The 15000-nt window shown below is 43.3% G+C and overlaps 2 protein-coding genes across 2 annotated transcripts in view; one reads left to right on the plus strand and one right to left on the minus strand.

The window, feature by feature from the left end:
* Nucleotides 1-1804: 1804 nt before the first annotated feature.
* LOC117468664 (phosphatidylinositol 3,4,5-trisphosphate 3-phosphatase and dual-specificity protein phosphatase PTEN-like) lies at nt 1805-9281 on the minus strand (the record flags this gene model as incomplete). The annotated part of the gene is given in 7 exon segments (XM_034112890.1): nt 1805-1971; nt 2361-2502; nt 2651-2889; nt 3681-3724; nt 4094-4138; nt 5071-5155; nt 8929-9281. Coding segments are annotated over 7 exon segments (804 nt in total), but the record flags the coding sequence as incomplete, so codon positions are not given.
* Nucleotides 9282-10327: 1046 nt separating this feature from the next.
* The window catches only part of atad1b (ATPase family AAA domain containing 1b), a 14924-nt gene continuing 10251 nt past the window's right edge, over nt 10328-15000 (plus strand). The window contains exon 1 of the mRNA XM_034112891.1: nt 10328-10527. The gene's annotated coding sequence lies outside the window, so the exon portion shown is untranslated. The remainder of the gene's footprint in view (nt 10528-15000) is intronic.

Here is a 15000-nt window from a genome sequence, read left to right on the forward strand (position 1 = left end):
GACATGAGTTTCTGACTGTCGCTAGCTGAAGCTTGGTTGCTAGGTTACTAGCTGGGTGTTCTCCAATAAGGGGCCGGGGGAAACAAAGTTAGTGATTACTGGTTCCATGTTGATTTATTTCAATACAGATTGTTGGGGGGGGGAACTGAAAGGCTCTTACCATACTGGTTACTTTGCAGCCCGGACATTTCCCACAAAACACATTTAGACGCGATCTCAACACAGAAGTACCTTTCAAATCCCATCATTTTTAAGACCTTCTAAATCATATTTAAGACCTTTCTTATTTTTTTGGTCATATTTAAGACCTTTTTAAGGCCTTAAATTCAGATTATCAAATTTAAGACTTTTTAAGACTTTTTAAGACCCCGCGGGAACCCTGCTAATTTGAAGACCATTGCCCCAAGGGGATTTTCCTAAGAACACTGACTCAAGATATCTCCAACAAGCCCTACGGAGGATGACTCACCAGAGATGTAGTATCCAGGAAGACACATGAAGACTTACTCAAGACAAGGTAACTAAGACGACCACCTGTAAAACAGCTAACAAGAAGACCTACCCAAGACCTCTAACCAAGGAAGACTTAACTCTTACCCGAATTGAAGACAATTGCCCCAAGAACACCGACCCAAGACAACGTTGCCAAGACAGTCTACACAGGACTCACAGGTATTTAAGAGCTCGTCTGCAAGATGACCTCCACACCAAATCTTACTCAAGGCAACGTAACCAAGACCATTGTCTATATCCTCAATTCCAGAAACCTTCCTTAGACTTCCTACCAAAGACCATAAACCCAGGAAGACTTCACTTCCATCGCCCCAAAGTCATTTCCCTAAGAACACTGACTCAAGACCTCAACACTCTCCAACAAGACCTACGGAGGATGACTAACCAGAGATGTTGTACCCAGGAAGACTACTCGGTATTCAGGACAACTTCCGCAAGAAGACAAGTAAACTAAGACAATCACCCGTAAAACAGCTAACTACAGATCACTTCCATAAGGTACTAAACCAGGAAGACCTACCAAAGACCTCTTAGAAGACTTAACTCTTACCTGAATTGAAGACAATTACCCCCAGGTGATTTTCCCAAGACAACGTTGCCAAGACAGTCTACACAGGACTCACTGGTATTTAAGAGCTCGTCTGCAAGATGACCTCCACACCAAATCTTAAGAAAGGCAACGTAACCAAGACCATCATCTGTAAAACAACGAACTCCAGAAACCTTCCTTAGACCTCCTACCAAAGACCATAAACCCAGGTCTGTACTGGTAACTGTACTAAAGACCATCGCCCCAAGATGAACACTGACTCAAGATATCTCCAACTAGACCTACGGAAGATGACCAAAGATGTAGTACCCAGGAAGACTGACGGCATTCAAGACAAAATACTTACAAAGCCTTCCCTAGGTCCCACTCATTCACCGTAATCTGACCCAGACAACTACACCAAGACCAGCCAAAGACCAATATACCCCGGTAGACCTTCAAGACCACCTCCGAGAGATTACTTCCATAAGAGGAGCCAAGAAGTTTTGCTTGAGACCAACGAAGCCTTCACAATGTAGGGAAGAAAACAGACACCAAGCAACTCAACCCAAAGCTCTACACAAGAGATGCTACTGTGTCCACAATACAGACTGAACACTGAGAGGATACTTTCTGTAGTTCAGCTTTAATCAGGAGTCACCATGAAGGACACATTTGAGGAATCAACATGTAGTAAAAACTCACATCCAGGATATAACACTTCTGTTGATGTGAAAAGTACAAAGGAGTCCTCTTCCTCACCTTCTTCATCATCTTGTTCTGCTTGTGGAAGAACTCCACCTTGATGTCTCCGCAGACAGGAAGTGGCTGAGGGAACTCGAACAGCATGAGCTTGTCTTCCCGCCGGGTGTTGGAGGGGTTGGAGGTGTGGATCTTCACCTTCAGCTGGTACACCACGAACTGAGGGTCTGCAGCACAAACACTCGTTAGATCAGGGTCTCTGATCTCTCTGAGTCTACAAACACTCGTTAGGGTTAGGGTCTCTGATCTCTGAGTCTACAAACACTCATTAGGGTTAGGGTCTCTGATCTCTGTGAGTCTACAAACACTCATTAGGGTTAGGGTCTCTGATCTCTGTGTCTACAAACACTCATTAGATCAGGGTCTCTAATCTCTGAGTCTACAAACACTCGTTAGATCAGGGTCTCTGATCTCTGAGTCTACAAACACTCATTAGGGTTAGGGTCTCTGATCTCTGAGTCTACAAACACTCGTTAGATCAGGGTCTCTTACACACACTCACAAAGATCTACTTTCTTGGATGTACTGTGTCTCCTCTGAGGGGGGGGGTACTCACTGCAGGTTCCCCCGGTGAACATGGGGATGGTCTCAAACAGCATCTTGTGGAAGAGCAGAGCGACGGGTCTGTAGAGCAGCTGGTTCCTCAGCAGGAAGCTGTAGTAGATGACGTAGCGCCGCTGACTGGGGATGGTCACGCCCTGGACACACAGGAAGGGTTGGAGCTTATCAGAATAAAGGATTACAAAGCAAGGGGGGCTTTTATCTCAGTTTTCTGCAGCTCTCTTCCCCCCCAGTTCAGAAACCATCTTAGATTCCCAGTCCTTCTGTTGTCTCTTATCTCTTTACCTTCTTGTCTCGGGTGCGCACCTCCCCGTAGAAGTCGAGTGCCTCCTGCGCCTCGCTGAACTTCCCTCGGTGCAGCAGGTAGGCACAGATCATGACCCCGGTGCGACCCTTTCCGGCCTTGCAGTGGATGGCGGCGACGTGCTGCTCGTCCTCGCTCAGCCACTGGTCCAGGTCCTCGCAGAAGGGCCTGATCAGCTCCAGCTGGGGCGGGTTGTGGTCCTCGAACGGGTACTGGGCCACTGGAACATTCAGATTAAAGCCAGCGGGACATACAGAGACTTTAGAGGAAGAACTGTTTGGGCTTCATGACGTAGAGCAGGGGGGTCCAAACTGTTTTCACAGAGGGCTACATTCAGAACAATATACGAAGGTCTGGGCCGCTCACTAGAGGTTCATCGCCTCATAGGTTCAGTTATAAGTTAGCTAAATCAATCAGAGGAGGTCAATGAGTCTTGATACTTGAATATGCTGTAAGAAACAAACAGCTCTCCAGAGGGTTCACTTTATTCTGTGAGCAGCTCATTCCTTCAAACAGGAGCTTCAGATTGATGATGATGATGAGGGAATATGAAGGTTTATTTCAGGTTGATATGTGAATAAGTTATTGGGCTTTTTTCTTATCAACTTAGATTTGTTAGAACATGTTTTTAACTTTAAATGACTGAATGTATTTGAAAAGTGGGCTCTTATGAACACATGAATACTGTGTAATATATATATTTAAGAAGTACAATTTAAGACAAGCAGAAGTTTATTTTACTTAAGTCATTATACTTTTATAATTCGCTGAGTGAGGGCCGTAGTTTGGACCCCCCTGATTTAGAGAAAGAATGCCAACTGTTTGGGCTTCATGAGAGGCTGCACACATATTCTCGATGCTATGGTAAGTAAAGAAGCTCAAAGAGAGGACGTTTCTGATTCAGCAAATCATCTATCTCACTTTATACCAAAGAAAAGACACATTTAAAAAAGAGAAACTCAATATCTTATACTCCAAACCATTAGCATAGAAAGCAATGTGTAGTCTCACCTCGACAGTTGAACTTTGACGTGTCGTAGTGTCGCTCCGCACACCTGAGGAAACAAGGCGTTAATACAGAGCTCTCTCAGTTAGTAACCTGGGAGATGGAGTTCAGCTGATGCCTGAATATATATATGAATCTACAGGAAGGAGACTCCTGAACAGAAGCTAACCGCTAACAGCTAGCATCTTTCATTTCATCTGCACACATCAAATCCAGATCAATAAGAAAAGAGACCCAACCCGATACTTAAGGACAGAAATAAAGGTTTTATTTACAATAAAAGGCAAAAAGGAAATCAAGAAAACACAATTTAGAAAAATATAACAAAAACATTTTTGAGTAGAAAACAAAAATATGAAAAGAATATAAATAGTTCTTAATAACTACTTATGAAACACAGAGGTGTGAGTGTACTCACAGGTTGTAGATCTTGTAGTGATTCTTGTGCTTCAGGTCTAAGAACCTGAGGGAGAAACGCCTCGTTAACGTCTCTGTATTTAACGATCAATAAGACGATCAATAAGACGATCAATAAGACGTAGTTTCTGTATTTAACGATCAATAAGACGATCAGTAAGACATAGTTTCTATATTTAACGATCAATAAGACAATCAGTAAGACATAGTTTCTATATTTAACGATCAATAAGACGATCAGTAAGACATAGTTTCTATATTTAACGATCAATAAGACGATCAGTAAGACATAGTTTCTATATTTAACGATCAATAAGATGATCAATAAGACATAGTTTCTATATTTAACGATCAATAAGACGATCAGTAAGACATAGTTTCTGTATCGATGGATCAGTATATTGATGGATCAGTACATTGATGGATCAGTATATTGATGGATCAGTATATTGATGGATCAGTATATTGATGGATCAGTATATCGATGGATCAGTATATTGATGGATCAGTATATTGATGGATCAGTACATTGATGGATCAGTATATTGATGGATCAGTATATTGATGGATCAGTACATTGATGGATCAGTACATTGATGGATCAGTACATTGATGGATCAGTACATTGATGGATCAGTACATTGATGGATCAGTATATCGATGGATCAGTACATTGATGGATCAGTACATTGATGGATCAGTATATCGATGGATCAGTACATTGATGGATCAGTATATTGATGGATCAGTATATTGATGGATCAGTACATTGATGGATCAGTACATTGATGGATCAGTACATTGATGGATCAGTATATCGATGGATCAGTACATTGATGGATCAGTACATTGATGGATCAGTATATCGATGGATCAGTACATTGATGGATCAGTATATTGATGGATCAGTATATTGATGGATCAGTACATTGATGGATCAGTACATTGATGGATCAGTATATTGATCAGCTGACTCACCGCACCACGTCGTCGATGTTGTTCCGGTAGACGCCCTCCAGGCGGTCCGCGGGGAAACCCATGGCGATGATGTTCGGGTAAATATCTGATGCTGAGTCAGGGAGCCATTACAACTACATTTCCCACAATGCAACAGTGAGAGCTTAAACACATCATAAAGCATGAAGAACAGATTCTTTAAAAGATCCAACTTTTACATTTTAAATACCATTTTTTATCATTGATACGTTTTATTTTGTTAAAAAATCCAAGATAAGGAATATATATATATTTCTATTATATATGTTTATTATCTTGCATTTCCTAACTTATTGTTGTTGTTGTTGTGACAGTTTAGTTTGAATATCAAATCCAACATAATCATATTATTATTAGTATTTTTATATAATTATTAACAGAGAGTTATTGACGGGTAATCAATCAAAGATGATTTGTTTATTATTATCATACAGGGCTGATGCAACACCACTGTTAGCTTAGCATGTTAGCATCTGACACTTCAAGCACTGTACTTACGTACATTTTGAGGTACTTGTAGTATTTCCATTGTATGCTACTGTGTACTTCTACTCCACTACAGTTCAGAGGTACATGGTGTACTTCTACTCCTCTACAGTTCAGAGGTACATGGTGTACTTCTACTCCTCTACAGTTCAGAGGTACATGGTGTACTTCTACTCCTCTACAGTTCAGAGGTACATGGTGTACTTCTACTCCTCTACAGTTCAGAGGTACATGGTGTACTTCTACTCCTCTACAGTTCAGAGGTACATGGTGTACTTCTACTCCACTACAGTTCAGAGGTACATGGTGTACTTCTACTCCACTACAGTTCAGAGGTACATGTGTACTTCTACTCCACTACAGTTCAGAGGTACATGGTGTACTTCTACTCCTCTACAGTTCAGAGGTACATGGTGTACTTCTACTCCTCTACAGTTCAGAGGTACATGGTGTACTTCTACTCCACTACAGTTCAGAGGTACATGGTGTACTTCTACTCCTCTACAGTTCAGAGGTACATGGTGTACTTCTCCTCCACTACATGTATTAATACCTTTAGTTACTTCACAGATGTGGATGAATGATGTGAAATATAACCAAGTGTTAAATCAGACTTTAGTTCCACCTGGAGTAAATCCACAAGCTACCCTGCAGTATACAAAGTCATTCAAACTAGCTGCACCTTTACCAGCTTTGAGAACACTTTCATGATCAATCATTATAAAACATATCATATATATTATTCTGAAATGGACCAATCTGCACAACGACTACTTTTACTGTACTTTCACTATATTTTGATGAGAATACTTTTCTACTTTTACTTGAGGAACATTTTGAATGCAGGACTTTTACTGTAACAGAGTATTCCTACACTCTGGTACTTCTACTTTTACTCAAGTACAAGACCTGAAGTACTTCTACTTTTACTCAAGTACAAGATCTGAGTACTTACTACTTTTACTCAAGTACAAGATCTGAGTACTTCTACTTTTACTCAAGTACAAGATCTGAGTACTTCTACTTTTACTCAAGTACAAGATCTGAGTACTTCTACTTTTACTCAAGTACAAGATCTGAGTACTTCTACTTTTACTCAAGTACAAGACTGAGTACTTCTACTTTACTCAAGTACAAGATCTGAGTACTTCTACTTTTACTCAAGTACAATCTGAGTACTTCTACTTTTACTCAAGTACAAGACTGAGTACTTCTACTTTTACTCAATACAAGATCTGAGTACTTCTACTTTTACTCAAGTACAAGATCTGAGTACTTCTACTTTTACTCAAGTACAAGATCTGAGTACTTCTACTTTTACTCAAGTACAAGATCTGAGTACTTCTACTTTTACTCAAACAAGATCTGAGTACTTCTACTTTTACTCAAGTACAAGATCTGAGTACTTCTACTTTTACTCAAGTACAACACCTGAGTACTTCTACTTTTACTGAAGTACAAGATCTGAGTACTTCTACTTTTACTGAAGTACCAGATCTGAATACTTCTACTTTTACTGAAGTACAACACCTGAGTACTTCTACTTTTACTCAAGTACAAGATCTGAGTACTTCTACTTTTACTCGAGTACAAGATCTGAGTACTTCTACTTTTACTCAAGAACAAGATCTGAGTACTTCTACTTTTACTCAAGTACAAGATCTGAGTACTTCTACTTTTACTCAAGTACAACACCTGAGTACTTCTACTTTTACTCAAGTACAAGATCTGAGTACTTCTACTTTTACTGAAGTACAAGATCTGAGTACTTCTACTTTTACTCTAGTACAAGATTTGAGTACTTCTACTGTTACTCAAGTACAAGATCTGAGTACTTCTACTTTTACTCAAGTACAAGATCTGAGTACTTCTACTTTTACTCTAGTACAAGATTTGAGTACTTCTACTGTTACTCAAGTACAAGATCTGAGTACTTCTACTTTTACTCAAGTACAACACCTGAGTACTTCTACTTTTACTCAAGTACAAGATCTGAGTACTTCTACTTTTACTGAAGTACAAGATCTGAGTACTTCTACTTTTACTCAAGTACAACACCTGAGTACTTCTACTTTTACTCAAGTACAAGACCTGAGTACTTCTACTGTTACTCAAGTACAAGATCTGAGTACTTCTACTTTTACTCAAGAACAAGATCTGAGTACTTCTACTTTTACTGAAGTACAAGATCTGAGTACTTCTACTTTTACTCAAGAACAAGATCAGAGTACTTCTACTTTTACTCTAGTACAAGAGCTGAGTACTTCTACTTTCACTCAAGTACAAGATCTGAGTACTTCTACTTTTACTCAAGAACAAGATCTGAGTACTTCTACTTTTACTCAAGTACAAGATCTGAGTACTTCTACTTTTACTCAAGTACAAGATCAGAGTACTTCTACTTTTACTCAAGTACAAGATCTGAGTACTTCTACTTTTACTCAAGTACAAGATCAGAGTACTTCTACTTTTACTACAAGATCTGAGTAGTTCTACTTTTACTCAAGTACAAGAACTGAGTACTTCTACTTTGACTCAAGTACTAGATCTGAGTACAGATGCAGATGTGGTCAGATGCAGTCACACACAGGGGTTTACAGTGAGCACAGACGTAGTATTTGTAAGTATTGCTGGTTGACATACAGCTCGTTACAGTGAGCACAGAGAGCGCTCCATATGAAGGAAGAAGCTTGACAGATAGAAGAAGTGAGATGAGAGCATCCTCGAGGCGAGACAGCCGGTGATGAAGGCGGACGTTTATATTGTTATTTACAGATGTTTCAGGTGAGTGTGTTGCTGTTGTTGATATTTAGATGCTCTGCTGTCCTACCTGTCCATCACAGTGAGGCACCCTGCCATCCCATAATAACATCTGCATTAAACCACTGTGTGTTAATGCAGATGTGCACAGTGTACAAATATACATATATATATATAGTGTTTATAGCTGTAGCTGTAGTACCTGTACTGATAATACCGTGTCTCCTGCAGCCCATAATAACCTCCCTGTTAACCCTCTATATGTGAATGCAGCTACACACACTATATATATATAAATAGTTATATAGTTGTGTATGTATATATATATATATATATATATATATATATATATATATATATATAGTGTGTGTAGCTGTACTCTGATAACACCGTGTCTCCTGCAGCCCCTAACACCCTCTACATTAAATCACTGTGTTCATGCAGCTGTGCACAGTGTACAGATGTATACATCTATATATATGTAGTGTTTGTAGCTATAGTTGTACCCTAACCCTAATAACACCGTGTCTCCTGCAGCCCCGAATACCCCCTGTAATACCCCTCCATGTTACAGAGCCCAGGTGAGGAGGATACAGGTGAGGTCCAGGTCGAAGCCGTCCTCCTGGTACCTCCTTTTGTTCCGGCTCACGATCTCCTTGATCAGCGAGGCCATCATCGGAGCTCCGGAGCCTCGGCCCGGCCTTCAGCCTGCAGGCAGCCGGAGGAGAGGCTGTTTTCTGGGTCAGAACCAGGGGGCGTCGGGGCCTCCTCCTGCGGGCCTCAGATCACTCATCCGAGGGACTACTTTCCGGGGGGAGAGCTCCAGAAGCTGCTGGGCGGCGGACGGATCGCACGGTTCTCCGGCGGAGGCTCCGGGGTGCGGCGGGAGATCTGCCCGGGATCAGAGGCTGAACTGCGGGGAGAAAAACCAGAGAGAGAGGGGAGAGAACCGGAGAGGAAACATCCGCTCAGCGCCTTCAAAATAAGAGTCTGTGTTGACGCCTTCAGAATAAAGCTCTGGTTTACACCTTCAGAGTAATATGAGAAAAATACTTTTATATTCAGAGTCGGGGTTATTGTGGGGTTACACAGAAGAGACATGGGGTATCTGTGCATACATAAACACAGTTAGAGACGGTAAAGTGTAACAAAAGAACCAAAAGAAACGATTATAACATTAAAATAGAGAAATATTCAAATTACAATCGTTACGTAAAGGGTAAAATAAAGCCTACCGCCCTGAGTGTAAGGGTCCTACTTCAGATATTAAGAATAACACACTCAAATATAAATATAAGTTATATATTTCACTGTCGATGATTTACCGTGCTTTTATTTTGAAAAACCCCATGTTTCCTGCTGTTGCGACACTGATGCTAACTGTTAGCATTGATGGGTTGCCAGGTCTCATCGAGTTTATCCTCCCATTCAAAACCTCCTTCACTCAACCCTCCAATCAGAACAGAGGATTCATTCACCACCTGATAACCAGCAGAGTGACGTCACACAATAACCCCTGCATCCCTAACGTTACACACTTTATATTATTTATATACATGTATATGTATGGAGGATGTTTATAACATGCTGCAGTCTGCTGAGAGTTTATTTCAGATTTATTTCACTTTTCATTCAAATAAATAAAATACAAATATTCAGCGTTATGGGTTTTTTGTAAATCATGTTATTTTATGTAATGGTATTATTATAACCACAGAAAACTTTGATGGAGTCAGTCCTGATTTTAAATTAAGAGTTGTGTTACAGCGCCACCTAGCGGTGAGAGGAGATACAGACCCCAGCGCCACCTAGCGGTGAGAGGAGATACAGACACCAATACAGGATGCAGTAAATATCAGTATTTATAACCAGTTAGTTTATTAACCCAGCCTTTATCTATTGGAGGGGAACCGAGTGTTTAAGACCCTCTGGATGAAGAAGAGACTTCAGTGTTTATATGAGTGTCGTTGCTCCTTCCCTCCAGCAGGGGGCACCTCTCCTCACCACACCTCCACGGTGCAGCAGTCCTCCAGTGGAGCAGCAGAAGAAGAAGAACAGCACGCAGCCTGCACCACCGAAGAAGAAGAAAAACCCACGGAGGAAGGTGAATCTTTCCGTCTCTTCTCTCCGGATTAACGGACAGTCTGTCGGTGTTCCTCCCGTCGGTTAACCGGGGCTCACGGTGCTCTCACGGTGAGTTACCGGAACATCTGTCCGTTCACCGGGAGAGAGAGAGAGAGAGAGAGGAGGTACACAGAAGGTCAAGCTAATGCTAATGCTAACAGCTAACTGACAGGTTTTTAATCGAAAGTAATGAAGAACTTCCTGCTCTGTTGCCCTGAGTCTGTTTCAAAGCACTCCTCTCCGGTTCTCCTCTCCGGTTCTCCTCTTGTTGTTAACACCTTCAAACGGACTCAATGTGACATGTAACAACTGTAGCTAGAGATTGAAGCTAGCTTCTGTCCAACTCCAGGCTCCCCGAACTGTTTGGAAATAATCATGTTCCTTTCCTGGCTGCATTAAAAAGCGATCAAACATGATTAGAATATATGGTAATATAAGGTGTGTTACTCCTTAGTACTCTCCTGTACCTCATGTACTCCCAGTGTACCTCATGTACTCTCCTGTACCTCATGTACTCCCAGTGTACCTCCTGTACTCTCCTGTACCTCATGTACTCCCAGTGTACCTCATGTACTCTCCTGTACCTCATGTACTCCCAGTGTACCTCATGTACTCTCCTGTACCTCATGTACTCCCAGTGTACCTCCTGTACTCCCAGTGTACCTCATGTACTCCCAGTGTACCTCCTGTACTCCCAGTGTACCTCATGTACTCCCAGTGTACCTCCTGTACTCCCAGTGTACCTCATGTACTCCCAGTGTACCTCCTGTACTCCCAGTGTACCTCCTGTACTCTCCTGTACCTCCTGTACTCTCAGTGTACCTCCTGTACTCCAGTGTACCTCCTGTACTCCCTGTACCTCATGTACTCCCAGGTACCTCATGTACTCCCAGTGTACCTCCTGTACTCCCAGTGTACCTCCTGTACTCTCCTGTACCTCAGTACTCCCAGTGTACCTTCCTGTACTCCCAGTGTACCTCCTGTACTTCCTGTACCTCATGTACTCCCAGTGTACCTCATGTACTCCCAGTGTACCTCATGTACTCCCAGTGTACCTCCTGTACTCTCCTGTACCTCATTACTCCCAGTGTACCTCATGTACTCCCAGTGTACCTCCTGTACTCCCAGTGTACCTCCTGTACTCCCAGTGTACCTCATGTACTCCCAGTGTACCTCCTGTACTCCCAGTGTACCTCCTGTACTCTCAGTGTACCTCCTGTACTCTCAGTGTACCTCCTGTACTCCCAGTGTACCTCATGTACTCCCAGTGTACCTCCTGTACTCTCCTGTACCTCATGTACTCCCAGTGTACCTCCTGTACTCCCAGTGTACCTCCTGTACTCTCCTGTACCTCATGTACTCCCAGTGTACCTCATGTACTCCCAGTGTACCTCATGTACTCCCAGTGTACCTCCTGTACTCTCCTGTACCTCATGTACTCCCAGTGTACCTCATGTACTCCCAGTGTACCTCCTGTACTCTCAGTGTACCTCCTGTACTCCCAGTGTACCTCATGTACTCCCAGTGTACCTCCTGTACTCTCCTGTACCTCATGTACTCCCAGTGTACCTCCTGTACTCCCAGTGTACCTCCTGTACTCCCAGTGTACCTCATGTACTCCCAGTGTACCTCCTGTACTCCCAGTGTACCTCCTGTACTCCCTGTGTACCTCCTGTACTCTCAGTGTACCTCATGTACTCCCAGTGTACCTCATGTACTCTCAGTGTACCTCATGTACTCCCAGTGTACCTCATGTACTCCCAGTGTACCTCCTGTACTCCCAGTGTACCTCCTGTACTCCCAGTGTACCTCATGTACTCTCAGTGTACCTCCTGTACTCCCAGTGTACCTCATGTACTCTCAGTGTACCTCCTGTACTCCCAGTGTACCTCCTGTACTCTCAGTGTACCTCCTGTACTCCCAGTGTACCTCCTGTACTCTCAGTGTACCTCCTGTACTCCCAGTGTACCTCCTGTACTCCCAGTGTACCTCCTGTACTCTCAGTGTACCTCCTGTACTCCCAGTGTACCTCCTGTACTCCCAGTGTACCTCCTGTACTCTCAGTGTACCTCATGTACTCTCAGTGTACCTCCTGTACTCCCAGTGTGCCTCCTGTACTCTCAGTGTACCTCCTGTACTCCCAGTGTACCTCCTGTACTCTCAGTGTACCTCCTGTACTCTCAGTGTACCTCATGTACTCTCAGTGTACCTCCTGTACTCTCAGTGTACCTCCTGTACTCTCAGTGTACCTCCTGTACTCCCAGTGTACCTCCTGTACTCTCAGTGTACCTCCTGTACTCCCTGTGTACCTCCTGTACTCTCAGTGTACCTCATGTACTCCCAGTGTACCTCATGTACTCTCAGTCTACCTCATGTACTCCCAGTGTACCTCCTGTACTCCCAGTGTACCTCATGTACTCCCAGTGTACCTCCTGTACTCCCAGTGTACCTCCTGTACTCTCAGTGTACCTCATGTACTCTCAGTGTACCTCCTGTACTCTCAGTGTACCTCATGTACTCTCAAGTGTACCTCATGTACTCTCAGTGTACCTCATGTACTCTCAGTGTACCTCCTGTACTCCCAGTGTACCTCCTGTACTCTCAGTGTACCTCCTGTACTCTCAAGTGTACCTCATGTACTCTCAGTGTACCTCATGTACTCCCAGTGTACCTCCTGTACTCTCAAGTGTACCTCATGTACTCTCAGTGTACCTCATGTACTCTCAGTGTACCTCCTGTACTCCCAGTGTACCTCATGTATTCCCAGTGTACCTCCTGTACTCCCCGTGTACCTCATGTACTCCCAGTGTACCTCCTGTACTCCCAGTGTACCTCATGTACTCCCAGTGTACCTCCTGTACTCCCAGTGTACCTCCTGTACTCCCAGTGTACCTCCTGTACTCTCAGTGTACCTCATGTACTCCCAGTGTACCTCATGTACTCCCAGTGTACCTCATGTACTCCCAGTGTACCTCATGTACTCTCAGTGTACCTCATGTACTCTCAGTGTACCTCCTGTACTCCCAGTGTACCTCATGTATTCCCAGTGTACCTCCTGTACTCCCAGTGTACCTCATGTACTCCCAGTGTACCTCCTGTACTCCCAGTGTACCTCATGTACTCCCAGTGTACCTCCTGTACTCCCAGTGTACCTCCTGTACTCTCAGTGTACCTCCTGTACTCCCAGTGTACCTCATGTACTCCCAGTGTACCTCCTGTACTCCCAGTGTACCTCCTGTACTCTCAGTGTACCTCATGTACTCTCAGTGTACCTCCTGTACTCTCAGTGTACCTCATGTACTCTCAAGTGTACCTCATGTACTCTCAGTGTACCTCATGTACTCTCAGTGTACCTCCTGTACTCCCAGTGTACCTCCTGTACTCTCAGTGTACCTCCTGTACTCTCAAGTGTACCTCATGTACTCTCAGTGTACCTCATGTACTCCCAGTGTACCTCCTGTACTCTCAAGTGTACCTCATGTACTCTCAGTGTACCTCATGTACTCTCAGTGTACCTCCTGTACTCCCAGTGTACCTCATGTATTCCCAGTGTACCTCCTGTACTCCCAGTGTACCTCATGTACTCCAGTGTACCTCCTGTACTCCCAGTGTACCTCATGTACTCCCAGTGTACCTCCTGTACTCCCAGTGTACCTCCTGTACTCCCAGTGTACCTCCTGTACTCTCAGTGTACCTCATGTACTCCCAGTGTACCTCATGTACTCTCAGTGTACCTCATGTACTCCCAGTGTACCTCATGTACTCTCAGTGTACCTCATGTACTCTCAGTGTACCTCCTGTACTCCCAGTGTACCTCATGTATTCCCAGTGTACCTCCTGTACTCCCAGTGTACCTCATGTACTCCCAGTGTACCTCCTGTACTCCCAGTGTACCTCATGTACTCCCAGTGTACCTCCTGTACTCCCAGTGTACCTCCTGTACTCTCAGTGTACCTCCTGTACTCCCAGTGTACCTCCTGTACTCCCAGTGTACCTCCTGTACTCCCAGTGTACCTCCTGTACTCCCAGTCAGTGGTTGCGTTAGACTTTTTCGTTGTCTGTCATTTTGACGGACAGGATCGTAACATTTCCGTCATAATCCATTATTACCCGTCATTTTATTTTTCATGTTTTAATGATGAGACATATTTAATATTTATGTTTGGGTACTAAGCAGCAAATGTTCAATCATTCCTTTTTTTTATGATTCATTCAGAACCTTTAAGGGCATGGAGAAAAACAAAGATGAACAGAGACACCGACCGTGCGGTCACTTTTCATGTCAAAACGAATATGAATGATTTATTTTTCCTTGCCACTTGCTTGTCCCTCTGCTGCTGGCTGAACGTTGTCAGTTTTAGTCTTACTGGCTTGTCCTTCATCCTCCACTGCATCAATCCCTCTTCTTTCACCTCGTTTATCCACACCATCACAATTACTGGGCTTATTAAAAAAGCTTCGGACACTCAGCTGCCGTGACATTTGCGATTGCTAAAGCCGGTTAAACAACGAGGTAATCAACGAGGTCAAATACAAGACTAG

The sequence above is a fragment of the Trematomus bernacchii genome, unplaced genomic scaffold (genome assembly GCF_902827165.1).
Source record: "Trematomus bernacchii unplaced genomic scaffold, fTreBer1.1, whole genome shotgun sequence".
NCBI lineage: Eukaryota > Metazoa > Chordata > Actinopteri > Perciformes > Nototheniidae > Trematomus > Trematomus bernacchii.